This window comes from Helicoverpa armigera, chromosome 17 (assembly GCF_030705265.1).
Source record: "Helicoverpa armigera isolate CAAS_96S chromosome 17, ASM3070526v1, whole genome shotgun sequence".
Classification (NCBI taxonomy): domain Eukaryota; kingdom Metazoa; phylum Arthropoda; class Insecta; order Lepidoptera; family Noctuidae; genus Helicoverpa; species Helicoverpa armigera.
In genome coordinates this window covers 11,540,348-11,557,309 of record NC_087136.1, presented here as the reverse complement: position 1 = coordinate 11,557,309, position 16,962 = coordinate 11,540,348, and the positions used below count along the sequence as shown (strand labels likewise).

General features: G+C 43.2%; 1 protein-coding gene across 1 annotated transcript; it reads left to right on the top strand.

The window, feature by feature from the left end:
• The first annotated feature begins 564 nt into the window (after window positions 1-564).
• LOC110383456 (uncharacterized WD repeat-containing protein all2124) lies at window positions 565-6,206 on the top strand. Its single transcript, XM_064038982.1, has 12 exons — window positions 565-577; window positions 1,243-1,638; window positions 1,742-1,851; window positions 2,079-2,248; window positions 2,310-2,777; window positions 3,262-3,416; window positions 3,675-3,799; window positions 4,144-4,661; window positions 4,743-4,879; window positions 5,189-5,468; window positions 5,717-5,868; window positions 6,066-6,206. Exons 1-12 carry the CDS (start codon window positions 565-567, stop codon window positions 6,164-6,166), a joined length of 2,625 nt encoding a protein of 874 aa, XP_063895052.1. The 3' UTR covers window positions 6,167-6,206.
• Window positions 6,207-16,962: the final 10,756 nt, after the last annotated feature.

Below are 16,962 nucleotides of genomic sequence, written 5' to 3'. Positions count from 1 at the left end.
TTTTTGCTGAAAATCTAGAATGTCCAAAGGTTAATTATCTTTATTGTTTCTCAATCTGTGCAATTCTCCCAGAGCCAGTTTGTCATGAGGATTGTTAAACAGCTTCCTTTGGCCGAGATCGCATATAGCGACCCCATCTTAAGATAAAATAAATTAAATGAAAGAAGGAAAAATTAAGGAGCTCCTTTAAAAAGCATGAAATAAAATTAAATTATAAATTTAAAAAAAACCCCGACCCAAAAAAAGTACGCAATAATTATGACAAAAGGTTAAAACGCTAAACCCTATAAAAGCAAAAATAACTTTTAACACTACGTAAACTAAATTTTGACGTGTCGGGGGACCGCTTTTTACCTTCATAAATACTTACATAAATCAAATGATACCTACCTAATTACAACATTCGTTTAAAAAAAAAAACACGTATCTAAAGTAATGAATTAGAGCGGTCCCCCGACACGACAAAATTTAGTTTACGTAGTGTTAAAAGTTATTTTTTGCTTTTTATAGGGTTTAGCGTTTTTAACCTTTTGTCATAATTATTGTTTATGTATGTCTACTACTATGGAACCACCAGGTAAGTATACCCTACCAAACAAAACAATAATTTTGTGTTATCCCCATGTACTCACTCCATATATGTACTTCTTTATTTACTTCCACATAGTGTTGATGACGATACGACAAACTTAACTAAACTTAGAATATCTCTACACATTCTCAGTCGACCACAGTATTAACAAATATAATTAAAGGGAGATAGGTAACCTTATGTACTTTTGTTATCTTTTCCCTATGTGCGTCTCTGTACGCTCCATAATTTTCATGTATGTGAACTTTTAGGCTTCGGGGGATGTGAAAAACATATTTTTTTCTGTACGATTTCCCAGCTTTAGATTCATTTATAAGCGTAAGATGAACATTTCGTTTATATCTCTTGGAGAAAAAAACAACAAAAGATAAATGCAAAATAAAAGGAATTTTATCGTATACATTTATTTACTACGGAAGTTTAAATAAGGAAATCTTTATAATTACAAACATAGCACACCTCAAGGAACTTTAGATTATGTTCTACCACCAAAGACGTAAATTTTATCATACTTTGACAATGTGGCAATGTGTTTTGGGCACTTGAAGACATTACACAAAGAGTTGGCTAAGCACGTGTTGAAACATTTCAATGACCATATAGAGCTTTCTGGTTCGTTGAGAAAAATAAGTGTGCTCGTAATGTGACAGAGGTGTGCCGGAGCGGGTCGGGCGAGGCGGAGGCGCCGGCGCCGCTGGCGTGGCTGGACGGCGTGCACGACCTGGGCGCGCTGTGCGCCGACGCGTCGCAGGACGGGCAGCTCGCGGCCACGGGCGGGCAGGACTCGCTGGTGCGCGTGTGGCGCGCGGGCCCCGCCGGCCTGGAGCCGCTGGGGCCCGCGCTCAGCGGCCACCTGGCGGCCGTCACGGCGCTGCGCTGGGGCCGGCGCGGCGCCCGGCCCGTGCTGGCCAGCGCCAGCCTGGACCGCACGGCGCGCCTGTGGCTGCTGGCCGACAGTGACATGCGCTGCGTGCGCGTCGTGCACGCGCATTCTCGCTATCTCACGTGCGTCGTGCTCTCGCCAGACGCGCACTATATGCTCACCGGTAAGCTTATGATGTTCATAAAATGATCAAGCATATCATGAAAGGAACAAAACTACGATATGGCACGCACACTTCGTTAGTGTAACGCTATCTTGTCTTGAAGGCTCCAACGATAAGTCACTTCGGATGTGGTCCCTGGGCTCTCTGACACTAGACGACAGTTTGGACACTCCGTGCGAAGCGCTCGCTCACTTTGGTCTCGGTGATCTTGAGGTAAGTAATAGAGAAGTAAGTTTATTGAGTTCCCCTAAATCTTATAGTATTTTTACTAAGCGCTCTTCATCCTTTCCTACATAATAACTAACTTTGCGTTGCCCGACAGGGTCTATAATTGTTTCTATATAATTTAAATTATACCAACTGTTAAACACAATATAATGCGATGCTTTTGACTATTGAGTTGTTTTGTGTACACAATGACAATTTGCGTGGCGCGGCAGGGAATCGGGCCAGTGGAGGAGGAAGAAGGCTTGGAGGCGAGTGACGAGCTGGCGGGTCAGGACGCGGAGGCGGACGGCAGCGGCGCGACGCGGCTGTGGCGCGAGGCGGCGCACGCGGGCGCCATCAACTGCATCGCCACGCACGGCGACCTGGTGGCCACGGCGTCCAGGTGGGGCGCGGGCGGGGCGCGGGCAGGTAGGCGGGGCGGGGCTGACGAGCGCGTGTTGCAGCGACGGGCGCGCGCGCGTGCTGCGCTGGCACGCGGCGGCGGGCGCGCTGGAGCCGCTGCACGAGCTGGCGGCGCACGACTACCCCGTGATGGCGGCCGACTTCTGTGCCGCCGGCGCCGCGCTGCTCACCGCCGGCCTCGACGGCCGCGCCTGCATCTGGGACGTGGAGGTATGTGGCGAGGAGGGTCAACTTTATGCTCAGTTGCACCATTATGAAGATCGTTGCAAGCACTATCGAATGTTTCGATACCCTACAATTGTTGAATGTTCTGTTTGGCACTTGCAGTCGGGTGTGCAGCTGCGGTCACTGAGCCTGCCGGCGCGGGAGGGCGCGGCGGGTGAGGCGGGGGGCGGCGGGGTGCGGGCGGCGCGCGCCTCCCCCCGGCGCCCCGCGCTGCTGCTGCTGGGCACGGACGACGGGCTGGCGCCGCTGTGGAGCCTCGACCAGGACGATCCCGGGCCGCTACAGTCAGTACGCGCCAATGTCTGACAAACGTCACTTCATGATGAAGTGCGCGGGTGTCAAGTGAAGCAGCTGAATACCAATGCTTTACAAAGAGCGAGTGCCTATCTGACTTCCTCAATTCAGTTACCTGGGCAACCCAATAGCCCTTGGTGATGTCTGACTTTCTGGCTTCTGACTGACCCGTAACGACTGAAATACATGTTCAAATGTCAAAATTATGTCACTTATATAATGTTATAATATATTTTTTTACGAGATAAATTACATAGAATCTTAAAATATAAACTTAAATCCGAGTCTTACGTGCCTGAACTAGGATATCCTACGTTTCAGACGAGAAGAGCTAAAATTATTAAAAATTAAAAAATGGATTCTATATGACAGTACAATTGTGTAAATGATGTGTAATGTGGACAAGTTATGGCTACTTTGTGAGCATTGATTAGCTTGAGGGCATGTGAAGTGGGTTGTGTTCCCCGTCGGCAGCGTGTACGCGGGGCACGCGGAGGCGGTGACGTGCTGCGCGTGGGCGGAGGACGCGCGGCTGCTGGCCACGGGCGACGCGGCGGGCGAGCTGCGCGTGCTGGCGCCGCCGCCGCGCGCGCGCACGCTGCGCGCCGAGCCGCACGCGCACGACCCCGGTCACAAACACTTATACTACCTTACACTAGTATTTTATACAGCCACTTATGGAACTTTACGTCTTTGTCTATATCTTTGAGTAGTTTCATTACTTAGAGGTAGCTATTGGGAGAGACAGGTTAACGCAGGGGGAGTTAACCGAGGAAGTGCTGTCGCTGAAGGAATCTGCGGAACACATTGGTTTAACCTAGGTATTAAAACACATTTTATGTTACTTTAATACTTTATCTAACATAATGCTAACGGTGTTGTTACAGCGGGGGGAATCCAGAGCTGCGACTTCGCGTCGCCGTCCGCGCTGGAACTGCCAGACGATACATATCTACTCGCCACCGCCGGCTGCGACTCTCTTATTAAATTATGGCTCATACATTACAAAGAGGTAATACGCGCAACACACGTTCATTCTATTCAGACTCTACAATGACTCTGCGTAGTTGAACTGAGAAGATGTGTCTCGGGATTCGGGCAATAGGATACGGCCACAGTTGTAAAGCCCCCAGTACACATTGGCCTGTGATGGGCCAATCTTTGCAATGCATAATTGTAGGCCACGACCACGATCAATTGGTGTTCACACATTGGCGCATGGCTCATTGCTGCCTGGCAAACCACTTGCGATAGACGTCGAAGTACACTACAATATTTATACTACTAGGTATATTTATATTATACTGCACTACTATACTATTCACTACTATATTTATTTTACACGTAACACAAAAGTGTACTATCCTCAGCGTCCTCACGCCGGGCCACGATTCCTTAGATGTGTGCCCGGGAATCCGACAACTCTCCGATTGCACGCCAACATTGACAATTGGCCGCCAACATACGCCAATACCCCGTGTACACATTGGTGTCATGGAGTGTATAGTTGCATGTGTGTGGTGCGGCAGAGCGTGGCGGTGCGCGCGGTGGTGTCGCTGGCGGCGCACGGCGGCGGCGCGGCGAGCGTGCGCTGGGCGGGCGCGCGGCTGGCGAGCGCGGGCGCGGACCGCGTGGTGCGCGTGTGGCAGGCGGCGCGCGGCGGCGGGCGCGCGCCTGCTGGCCGCCGTGCGCGCGCCCGCCGCCGCGCTGGCCGTGGCGCTGGCGCCCGCGCTGCTGCTGGCCGGCACGCTGCCGGGCGAGCTGCTGGCGTGGCGCGCGCCGCCCGACCAGCCCGCGGGCCTGGCGCCCGACGACGACGAGGCGGCGCCGCCCTGCTTCTGGACCCGCGAGGGAGTCGCGCGCTGGCTGCGCGAGTGTGTCACGCGTGTGCCGGGTCGGTCACTGCTCTCGCTATCATCTTGACTAGGCTATATGTTGGTTTGTTCTACTGACAGGATATTTTTGCTAGCAGGATCGGAAATGAAACTTCACGAAGAGGAAGCCCTTATTCAAAGAGCTGAAGATGCAAATCTGACAGGATCACAACTTCTATCTACTCCGATAGAGAAGCTACTCGAGACGTTTGGATATGGTAAGATATAGCCTCGCTCGCTACTAGGGACTTGGTAGGGTGGCTAAAATATTTTAACAATCAATGTATGTATTATCGAGTATAAAGTCAATTTAGAAATCACAGTGGGGGAGCTGCTCTGGAGACCAGCTGTTGTTTGTGCCGTATTCATTAGTTTATGAAAGGCGTCAGATTATTCACTACAATGATTCTTGTTGGGGGGTATGTGCTACGTTTACATGATCCACGCACGCTATCACCGCAGTTGGCAGTGTAGAGGATCTCATGTTTGTGCAATTTATCTGGTCTTAGTGTGGGTTGTATGCACAGAGCGCGCGGAGGAGGGCGCGGAGGAGGGCGCGGAGGAGGGCGCGGAGGAGGGCGCGGAGGAGGGCGCGGAGGTGAGCGCGGCGCGGGAGCGGCTGCGCGGCGAGCTGCAGTGGCTGCGCGCGCCGCCCGCCTCGCCGCAGCGGGTCAGTGCGTCTGCCGGCACGCTCTCGGCTTGTGCAGTCTCGCTGACCAGCCGCCGACCGTCAACGCCGAGCCTCGACACGTCTCAGTGTCGTCCGGATCACTGCAGAGTACCGACGCACATGACTGTTCTAACGGCGTACGCTTGGCGACACTAGAACGCTTCTGAAGACAGAGACTCGCTGACAGCGACGCGTTATTCTAAAACGCTTTCTACAAGTTTCTATGTAGCGTAATAAGTTCTATTTGTCAGCACCGAAGGTCAGCGTGCAGTCAGCGCGACTGTATGTATAAGCTTATTGTGATTTTTACCTAGAAGTTGGTAGTAATTTATATGATGACTGTATAAATCTTTGTCTTGTTCTCAAATGTTTAAAATAAAACAAGTGTTTACCTACAAGTGGTGTGGGCGCAGGAGGCTAGGGCGCCGCACGCGCTGCGCTGCCCGCTGTCGCACGCGCTGCTGCGCGAGCCGGCGCGCGCCGCCGACGGCTTCACGTACGAGCGCGCCAACATCCTCGACTGGTTCATCGCGGCCGGTGCGTCACACTCACTCCATTTCATTATTGCAAACCATGCGTTCAGCACTTCAATGTATGTACATGTTTACACCACTCACCCTATAGAGCAGGGATTTGAGCACTTGAGTAGCAAGTCCCCGCGTGAGTTGTTGTTGTGTCGCATGACGCGCTCTGACGGAGGATGCTTGTGACGTAGCATGTGGTGGTGTGCACAGAGGGCGCGGTGTCGCCGATCTCCGGGCGGCGCCTGCGCAACACGCGCGTGCAGCTCAACTACGCCGTGCGCGACCAGCTGCGCGACTTCCTGTTGAGCTGAGATGTGTCCGCACCGCATCGCGCCGTGCCGCGCCGCGTCGTGTCGTATTTCAAAGATGTGATTCTCTAAAGATAGACGTGTTTTCTGGGTAATGTAGCTATTAAGTCATTTTCAATAATTATTCTGTGATGTATTTTCTCCGATTTATGAGTAGGGGTCGCTACCTAATTTTACCAATTCCAAATTTTTCCATTACAAGCAAAATAAAACGTACATTTTCTGTCTGCTGTCTTATTTAGTTTCAACTGATAGACTTACCTTTAAACTTTAGGTACCTACTCAGTGTATCGAATTAAGAAAGCTGCTTGACTTAGTGAAAGATTTTGTGAAAACAAAGGGTTTGTTACGATTAAGATACGATTGTGTAAAAACGGTGGTTTTTAGGGTTCCGTACCTCGAAAGGAAAAAACGGAACCCTTATAGGATCACTTTGTTGTCCGTCTGTCTGTCTGTCTGTCTGTCTGTCTGTCAAGACCCTTTATCTTAAGAACGCGTGGACGTATCAAGCTGAAATTGACAAGTTTTAATCCTATGCATGCCTACAATTTCTGATAGTTGCCCTCGATTTCTCAGGATTTCCATCATCAGATCCTGACCTGATGACAATGGAAATAAACGGCGAGTATACTCTTTTACTACAAAGAAATGATTTCTCAAATCCGTCAAACTTGGTCGTTTAAATTCCCCATTGAAATGAGGAAAATATTTGATTTGATAATATTTTAATATTTTATGTAACTTCAAATTTATCATTTTCGCAATTTTTCCTTTATCTATACTATATAACGTTGCTACTTGCCGAATTTCAAGATTCTGAGTTCACGGGAAGTACCTTGTAGGTTTTGATTCCCTAACGTGTGACGGAAATTCGTCAAAGGTGTCGGTAAAACTGCTGTATCTTTTGATCGCGTTAACTTAGAAGTTTGATTTTTTCATTGCTGAAAGGGACAATAGACCTAGGTATTTGGTATAAATTTAAATTTGGTACCTTTATTCGTTCGTGAGAAATAAGGTAGTAAGTTTCATTTTATTAAAATATTTTTATTATATTATATAACTAAAAAAATGAGATTTTCGCAATTTTTCCTATATTTGCATTAAATAACAATGCTTCATGCCAAATTTCAAGATTCTGAGTTTACGGGAAGTACCCTGTAGGTTTTGATTCCTTTGCGAGTGTCGAGAATTTGTTGAAAATATCGACATAATCGGTTGTATCTTTTGATTGGCTTGGCTTAGAAGCTTGATATTTTCACAGCTTAAAGGGACAATAGACCCGAGTATTTCATGTGAATTTCAGCTTGATACGTCCACGCGTTCTTGAGATAAAGGGTCTTGACAGACAGACAGACAGACAGACAGACAGACAGACAGACGGACAACAAAGTGATCCTATAAGGGTTCCGTTTTTTCCTTTTGAGGTACGGAACCCTAAAAACAACTTCTAAAAACAACAAGATCGGTCTAGATCTCGGTGGTTAAATAAATATAGATGCATCCTCTAGACACCGACTTCTAGACCGATGCACCTATCATCTTTTTAATTTATTTCTAGCTTTTGTTTTCTTGTTGCTTTTTTATATGTTTGAAGTTGGAGTTGTTTGTAAAATGCTACAAAATAAAATAAAGCCGACTTTATAAAACAAAGAAAGGGACAGAATTACACTTTTGTCAAGGCTCTAGAAACGTAAAGCCAGCAGCCCCGAATCCTACTCTCTTGCAGTCGTTGTTACAATTCGACAGTTACAAGTCGTCAGGCAGTTTCGAAAAAAACCTGAAACTGGGGCTCGTTAGGTGTTTAATCCCTCAAAATTAAAAGATCCCATTAGTACTGAATTCTCATCACCTAAAATAAAAGCTCCAACACAAGGTTACGTTATAAATTGTAAAGGAGTTCCCATAACTATATCTGATCTTTGCTATCGATCACAATGGCAGTCAAACCTATCTATGTGGAAAGTTGCGGTTGGCGCGAGACTCACTTTTTATCTATACAGGATTTGTACGGAACCCTCGGTGCGCGAGTCCGACTCGCACTTGGCCGGTTTTTTGTTGCCTGTTGTTTGTTTTCACACACCTTGTTATAAACCTACTAAACACAATGAATCAAGTATATAATTTTCTATTAAAACTTGCCAAGTAACATCATTAAAAAGTACAGAAAATTTATAAAAAATGTTATCAGAAAACTGCTGGAAAAACAGGTTTGCGTTCTGTAAGTATTAGAATTTTAGGTATTTAATCAAAGTCAAAAGTCAAAGTCAAATCATTTATTTCATTTAGGCCTTTACAAGCACTTATGAACGTCAAAATTATAACTAAGTTTGATTCTAGTTGCCCATTCCAAAAGTAGCTTCCTATGGAGAAGAACGGGCAAGAAACTCCATGGTTACTCTTTTTAAAAATAATATAGTATTACAGTTTGTATGTATTGATACATACAGTAAAAGCATGCGAAGATCATGTAGAATCGCAAAGACAAATGAGGATAAAGTGACAATTAAAATGCTACATGGTGTTCACATTTACAAATTGGTTTATATTTTGGTACAAAGTTACAAACAAATAATCAAAAGATGAATACAATTTTATTTGCTGGTGTAGTTTTAATTTGTTAATTAATTAGATATTGTCAGTATGTCCTATGGAGCAGGACCAGCATGTTTCCAAGCATTTTTATCTTGAATGTAATCTTCTAATTTATAATATGCTTGCTTACAAAGTGTGGCTTTTATATGAGTTTTAAACCGCAAGTCATTCAATTCCAGAATGTTGTCTGGTATTTTATTATAACATTTGACACAATATCCCATGAAAGATGTATGTACTTTAGATAATCTAAACTGCGGGATATCTAACTTATTTTTATTTCTAGTGTTATAATTATGTCTATCACATATTTTATCAAACAAATGTAAGTTTTTCCTAACATACATGATATTTTCATAAATAAATTGGCAAGGTACGGTCATGATATTAATTTTTTTAAACAGTTCCCTAAGAGATTCACGGCTACGTAAGTTGTACATAGCTCTGACAGCTCGCTTTTGTAAGATAAATATGCATTCAATGTCAGCAGCTCGTCCCCACAGCAGAATGCCGTACGACATGATGCTGTGGAAGTAACTAAAATATACCAGTCTAGCTGTTTCTACGTCCGCTAGCTGCCTCATCTTTCTAATAGCATAGGCGGCCGAGCTAAGACGACCCGCAAGAGATGTTATGTGGGGTCCCCATTGTAGTTTTTTGTCAAGAGTGATTCCCAGGAAAACTGTCTGATTTATAAATTCTAGTTTTTGACTATTGAGTATTATGTCACATTCACTACTTTTTACATTTGGCAATGAAAATCGAATGCATTTTGTTTTTTTTTCATTAAGAGCCAAGTTATTTGCGTTGAACCAATTTTGGACCTGGATAATGGAATTGTTTACGTCGTCTAGGTTACGTCTACGCCGATCAATGTTAAAAATAAGAGAGGTATCATCGGCAAACAACACCATCCTCGGTTGAGTATCAAATAGATAGGGCAAATCATTGATATAAACTAAAAAGAGGAACGGACCTAATATGGAACCTTGTGGTACGCCCATTGCCATCATTGAGCCCAGTGAATTTACGCCGTTTACTTGAACTTTAAGTTGCCGATCGTTTAGATACGATTTTAATAACTGGAGGGATGTATCTTTGATTCCGTAATGCTCTAGCTTCTGCAAAAGCGTTTCGTGATTTACACAGTCAAACGCTTTTGAGAGATCGCAGAAAATTCCAATGGAGTCTTCAGCTTCCTCCCAAGCCCTAAAGATGTGCTTGATCAAAGTTACACCAGCATCGGTTGTACAGCGACCTTTGGTGAAACCATATTGTTCGTTATGAAAAATGAAGTTTTTATTGAAATGGCGCAACATTTGTGCAAGCATCAACTTTTCGAATACCTTGCTGAGAACCGGTAAAATAATATGATATTTACTCAGAATCTACTTTCCAAACTGCGGCAAATCAAGTGTGCATTCCTGTAACTATTTTTAACTGAGGTATGTGTATGGAACTTGGTACTTATTCAGATCTCACTTCTTTTATAGGCGAAGCATTCCCATATTTTCGAACTTGGCAGCCTTTCACATTTTTGTTTTGGGTGGGATTATTTTTACCAGACAAATAGCTGGAAAGAAAATTGCACTAAAATGTTAAAATAATTTCCATGCTGGGATGTTGAGACTTCGTTAATTGCTGAGTCAAAGTTGTAGTGTATACCTGATAGGATTCGGAGATTGCAATTTATTAAGTTGCGTGGACGGCGGCGAGCGCTGCACCGACATCTTCTTGAATTTGACGATTAATAGTTTCTATGATACCAGGAACGCAGCGGCGGACAGAAGTTGCGCACACGATCAAGCGATTGTGTAGTATTGCGGCTGTGTGCGTGAGGGGCACACCCCTCACGCACACAAGGACACATCCTTGACCGAGTGGGAGGAGCTTCAGGTGTTAGATGAACTCACTAGATATGGTCGTCTTTTTCGCACACAGATGGTCTCGTTCTGGCGTCGATGAGTGTCCTCGAAGCTATGCACTCCTAGTACTGCGAAAGTATATTGCGAAAGGATTTCTTCCACGTATGAACAGGCCTAGTGGGTAAATATGGTTGATTTATATTAGGCCGGGCCGTGCCGTGCCGTGTCCGGGCTTTTACGAAATTCTAAAGTAGATTCGGTCGGGACGTACGGTCAGCACTGACCGTCGGCCGAGCACTGTTTCCAGCCTTACGGGTGCCAGTAAGTCTGACACCAGTCTAACCAAGGGGTATTAGGTTTCCCGGGTAAATGAGTTGAGCATTTCAGATTGGCAGTCGCTCCTTATAAAACACTAGTACTCAGCTGCATTCGGTTAGACTGGAAGCCGACTCCAACATAGTTGGAAAAATGGCTCGGAGGATGATAATTTTAATTAAACGGTTGCATATTGTTATAATTGCAGTTGTTTAAACTACCGACTAACTAATATTTTGAATTTTTCTATTCGACTGATATCATAATTCTCTAAGAGCTCAATTCTCAATCTTGTCAGAAATATGGATACCAGTTATTCACTTCACAAAGGGCTGTTCACCGCAACAACGTGGTAGATAAATGACATAAACAAAAACCTTTTCAAACATTTTTAGGGTTCCGTACCTCAAAAGGAAAAAACGGAACCCTTATAGGATCACTTTGTTGTCCGTCTGTCTGTCTGTCTGTCTGTCTGTCAAGACCCTTTATCTCAAGAACGCGTGGACGTATCAAGCTGAAATTCACATGAAGTATTCAAGTTTATTGTCCCTTTAAGCTGTGAAAATATCAAACTTCTAAGCCAAGCCAATCAAAAGATACAGCCGATTATGTCGATATTTTCAACAAATTTCCGTCACACGCTAGGGAATCAAAACCTACAAGGTACTTCCCGTGAACTCAGAATCTTGAAATTCGGCAAGTAGCAACGTTATATAGTACAGATAAAGGAAAAATTGCGAAAATGATAAATTTGAAGTTACATAAAATATTAAAATATTATCAAATCAAATCATCCTCCGAGCCTTTTCCCAAACTATGTTGGGGTCGGCTTCCAGTCTAACCGGATTCAGCTGAGTACCAGTGCTTTACAAGAAGCGACTGCCTATCTGACCTCCTCAACCCAGTTACCCGGGCAACCCGATACCCCTTGGTTAGACTGGTGTCAGACTTACTGGCTTCTGACTACCCGTAACGACTGCCAAGGATGATCAATGACAGCCGGGACCTACGGTTTAACGTGCCATCCGAAACACAGCCAATGGTGTCTAAGATATACTTAGAAAGTACATACAAACTTAGAAAAATTGCATTGGTACTTGCCTGACCTGGAATCGAACCCGCGCCCTCATACTCGAGAGGTTGGTTCTTTGCCCACTAGGCCACCACAAATCAAATATTTTCCTCATTTCAATGGGGAATTTAAACGACCAAGTTTGACGGATTTGAGAAATCATTTCTTTGTAGTAAAAGAGTATACTCGCCGTTTATTTCCATTGTCATCAGGTCAGGATCTGATGATGGAAATCCTGAGAAATCGAGGGCAACTATCAGAAATTGTAGGCATGCATAGGATTAAAACTTGATTCTCAGATGTATGTCTGGTGATACTATCAAACAGTGAAGGTTTAGAGCTTACCTGATAATGGAGACGTGAGAAAGTCGAGAGAAATCCTCAACGGTATGATTTAGTAACGTCGTGTTTGGGCTTATATTATTCGTATTGACAAGAACTTTTCACAAAAGTTAAAAATAAAAACTTTTTACAAAAAAAAAACAACTTCTAAAAACAACAAGATCGGTCTAGATCTCGGTGGTTAAATAAATATAGATGCATCCTCTAGACACCGACTTCTAGACCGATGCATCTATCATCTTTTTAAACTATTTCTAGCTTTTGTTTTCTTGTTGCTTTTTTATATGTTTGAAGTTGGAGTTGTTTGTAAAATGCTACAAAATAAAATAAAGCCGACTTTATAAAACAAAGAAAGGGACAGAATTACACTTTTGTCAAGGCTCTAGAAACGTAAAGCCAGCAGCCCCGAATCCTACTCTCTTGCAGTCGTTGTTACAATTCGACTGTTACAAGTCGTCAGGCAGTTTCGAAAAAAACCTGAAACTGGGGCTCGTTAGGTGTTTAATCCCTCAAAATTAAAAGATCCCATTAGTACTGAATTCTCATCACCTAAAATAAAATAAGCTCCAACACAAGGTTACGTTATAAATTGTAAAGGAGTTCCCATAACTATATCTGATCTTTGCTATCGATCACAATGGCAGTCAAACCTATCTATGTGGAAAGTTGCGGTTGGCGCGAGACTCGCTTTTTATCTATACAGGATTTGTACGGAACCCTCGGTGCGCGAGTCCGACTCGCACTTGGCGGGTTTTTTGTTGCCTGTTGTTTGTTTTCACACACCTTGTTATAAACCTACTAAACACAATGAATCAAGTATATAATTTTCTATTAAAACTTGCCAAGTAACATCATTAAAAAGTACAGAAAATTTATAAAAAATGTTATCAGAAAACTGCTGGAAAAACAGTTTTGCGTTCTGTAAGTATTAGAATTTTAGGTATTTAATATGATATTTACTCAGAATCTACTTTCCAAACTGCGGCAAATCAAGTGTGCATTCCCGTAACTATTTTTAACTGAGGTATGTGTATGGAACTTGGTACTTATTCAGATCTCACTTCTTTTATAGGCGAAGCACTCCCATATTTTCGAACTTGGCAGCCTTTCACATTTTTGTTTTGGGTGGGATTATTTTTACCAGACAAATAGCTGGAAAGAAAATTGCACTAAAATGTTAAAATAATTTCCATGCTGGGATGTTGAGACTTCGTTAATTGCTGAGTCAAAGTTGTAGTGTATACCTGATAGGATTCGGAGATTGCAATTTATTAAGTTGCGTGGACGGCGGCGAGCGCTGCACCGATATCTTCTTGAATTTGACGATTAATAGTTTCTATGATACCAGGAACGCAGCGGCGGACAGAAGTTGCGCACACGATCAAGCGATTGTGTAGTATTGCGGCTGTGTGCGTGAGGGGTGTGCCCTTGACCGAGTGGGAGGAGCTTCAGGTGTTAGATGAACTCACTAGATATGGTCGTCTTTTTCGCACACAGATGGTCTCGTTCTGGCGTCGATGAGTGTCCTCGAAGCTATGCACTCCTAGTACTGCGAAAGTATATTGCGAAAGGATTTCTTCCACGTATGAACAGGCCTAGTGGGTAAATATGGTTGATTTATATTAGGCCGGGCCGTGCCGTGCCGTGTCCGGGCTTTTACGAAATTCTAAAGACGAGCGTCGTTTGTGGCCCGGACGGGCCACGGATCATGTACAATACAAAATGTATGTAACGTTTCACATCCGTGCCCCATACGAGCCACGTACACGGCACGCCCCGGACACGGCCCGACCTAATATAAATCATCCCATAAAGAACCAACCTCTCAAGTATGAGTGCGCGATGCGATTCCAGGTCAGGCAAGTACCAATGCAACTTTTTTAAGTTTTGTATGTACTTTCTAAGTATATCTTAGACACCAATTACTGTGTCGGATGGCACGCTAAACTGTAGGTTAGGCTGGAAACAGTGCTCGACCGACGGTCAGCGCTGACCCTCGACGTAGACTACGACGTAGCTATATCTGCGTAAGTCTATGCACGCGCACACAGCTACGCTGACGGTACGCGCGTGATTTTGTATGTGATTCGGTCGGGACGTACGGTCAGCACTGACCGTCGGCCGAGCACTGTTTCCAGCCTTACGAGTGCCAGTAAGTCTGACACCAGTCTAACCAAGGGGTATTAGGTTTCCCGGGTAAATGAGTTGAGCATTTCAGATTGGCAGTCGCTCCTTATAAAACACTAGTACTCAGCTGCATTCGGTTAGACTAAAAGCCGACTCCAACATAGTTGGAAAAATGGCTCGGAGGATGATAATTTTAATTAAACGGTTGCATATTGTTATAATTGCAGTTGTTTAAACTACCGACTAACTAATATTTTGAATTTTTCTATTCGACTGATATCATAATTCTCTAAGAGCTCAATTCTCAATCTTGTCAGAAATATGGATACCAGTTATTCACTTCACAAAGGGCTGTTCACCGCAACAACGTGGTAGATAAATGACATAAACAAAAACCTTTTCAAACATTTTTAGGGTTCCGTACCTCAAAAGGAAAAAACGGAACCCTTATAGGATCACTTTGTTGTCCGTCTGTCTGTCTGTCTGTCTGTCTGTCTGTCTGTCTGTCAAGACCCTTTATCTCAAGAACGCGTGGACGTATCAAGCTGAAATTCACATGAAGTATTCAGGTTTATTGTCCCTTTAAGCTGTGAAAATATCAAACTTCTAAGCCAAGCCAATCAAAAGATACAGCCGATTATGTCGATATTTTCAACAAATTTTCGACACTCGCAAAGGAATCAAAACCTACAGGATACTTCCCGTAAACTCAGAGTCTTGAAATTTGGCATGAAGCATTGTCATATAATGCAAATATAGGAAAAATTACGAAAATCTCATTTTTTTAGTTATATAATGTAAAAAAAAATATTTTAATAAAATGAAACTTATTACCTTATTTCTCACGAACGAATAAAGGTATCAAATTGAAATTTATACCAAATACCTAGGTCTATTTTCCCTTTAGGCAGTGAAAAAATCAAACTTCTAAGTTAACGCGATCAAAAGATACAACAGTTATACCGACACCTTAGACGAATTTCCGTCACACGCTAGGGAATCAAAACCTACAAGGTACTTCCCGTGAACTCAGAATCTTGAAATTCGGCAAGTAGCAACGTTATATAGTACAGATAAAGGAAAAATTGCGAAAATGATAAATTTGAAGTTACATAAAATATTAAAATATTATCAAATCAAATATTTTCCTCATTTCAATGGGGAATTTAAACGACCAAGTTTGACGGATTTGAGAAATCATTTCTTTGTAGTAAAAGAGTATACTCGCCGTTTATTTCCATTGTCATCAGGTCAGGATCTGATGATGGAAATCCTGAGAAATCGAGGGCAACTATCAGAAATTGTAGGCATGCATAGGATTAAAACTTGATTCTCAGATGTATGTCTGGTGATACTATCAAACAGTGAAGGTTTAGAGCTTACCTGATAATGGAGACGTGAGAAAGTCGAGAGAAATCCTCAACGGTATGATTTAGTAACGTCGTGTTTGGGCTTATATTATTCGTATTGACAAGAACTTTTCACAAAAGTTAAAAATAAAAACCTTTTACAAAAAAACAACTTCTAAAAACAACAAGATCGGTCTAGATCTCGGTGGTTAAATAAATATAGATGCATCCTCTAGACACCGACTTCTAGACCGATGCACCTATCATCTTTTTAATTTATTTCTAGCTTTTGTTTTCTTGTTGCTTTTTTATATGTTTGAAGTTGGAGTTGTTTGTAAAATGCTACAAAATAAAATAAAGCCGACTTTATAAAACAAAGAAAGGGACAGAATTACACTTTTGTCAAGGCTCTAGAAACGTAAAGCCAGCAGCCCCGAATCCTACTCTCTTGCAGTCGTTGTTACAATTCGACAGTTACAAGTCGTCAGGCAGTTTCGAAAAAAACCTGAAACTGGGGCTCGTTAGGTGTTTAATCCCTCAAAATTAAAAGATCCCATTAGTACTGAATTCTCATCACCTAAAATAAAATAAGCTCCAACACAAGGTTACGTTATAAATTGTAAAGGAGTTCCCATAACTATATCTGATCTTTGCTATCGATCACAATGGCAGTCAAACCTATCTATGTGGAAAGTTGCGGTTGGCGCGAGACTCGCTTTTTATCTATACAGGATTTGTACGGAACCCTCGGTGCGCGAGTCCGACTCGCACTTGGCGGGTTTTTTGTTGCCTGTTGTTTGTTTTCACACACCTTGTTATAAACCTACTAAACACAATGAATCAAGTATATAATTTTCTATTAAAACTTGCCAAGTAACATCATTAAAAAGTACAGAAAATTTATAAAAAATGTTATCAGAAAACTGCTGGAAAAACAGGTTTGCGTTCTGTAAGTATTAGAATTTTAGGTATTTAATATGATATTTACTCAGAATCTACTTTCCAAACTGCGGCAAATCAAGTGTGCATTCCTGTAACTATTTTTAACTGAGGTATGTGTATGGAACTTGGTACTTATTCAGATCTCACTTCTTTTATAGGCGAAGCATTCCCATATTTTCGAACTTGGCAGCCTTT

Coding starts and splice junctions, on each gene's coding strand:
- LOC110383456 (XM_064038982.1), top strand. Junction 2,249..2,309: donor CTGGTGGCCACGGCGTCCAG/GTGGGGCGCGGG, acceptor CGCGTGTTGCAG/CGACGGGCGCGCGCGCGTGC. Junction 3,800..4,143: donor GGCTCATACATTACAAAGAG/GTAATACGCGCA, acceptor GTAACACAAAAG/TGTACTATCCTCAGCGTCCT.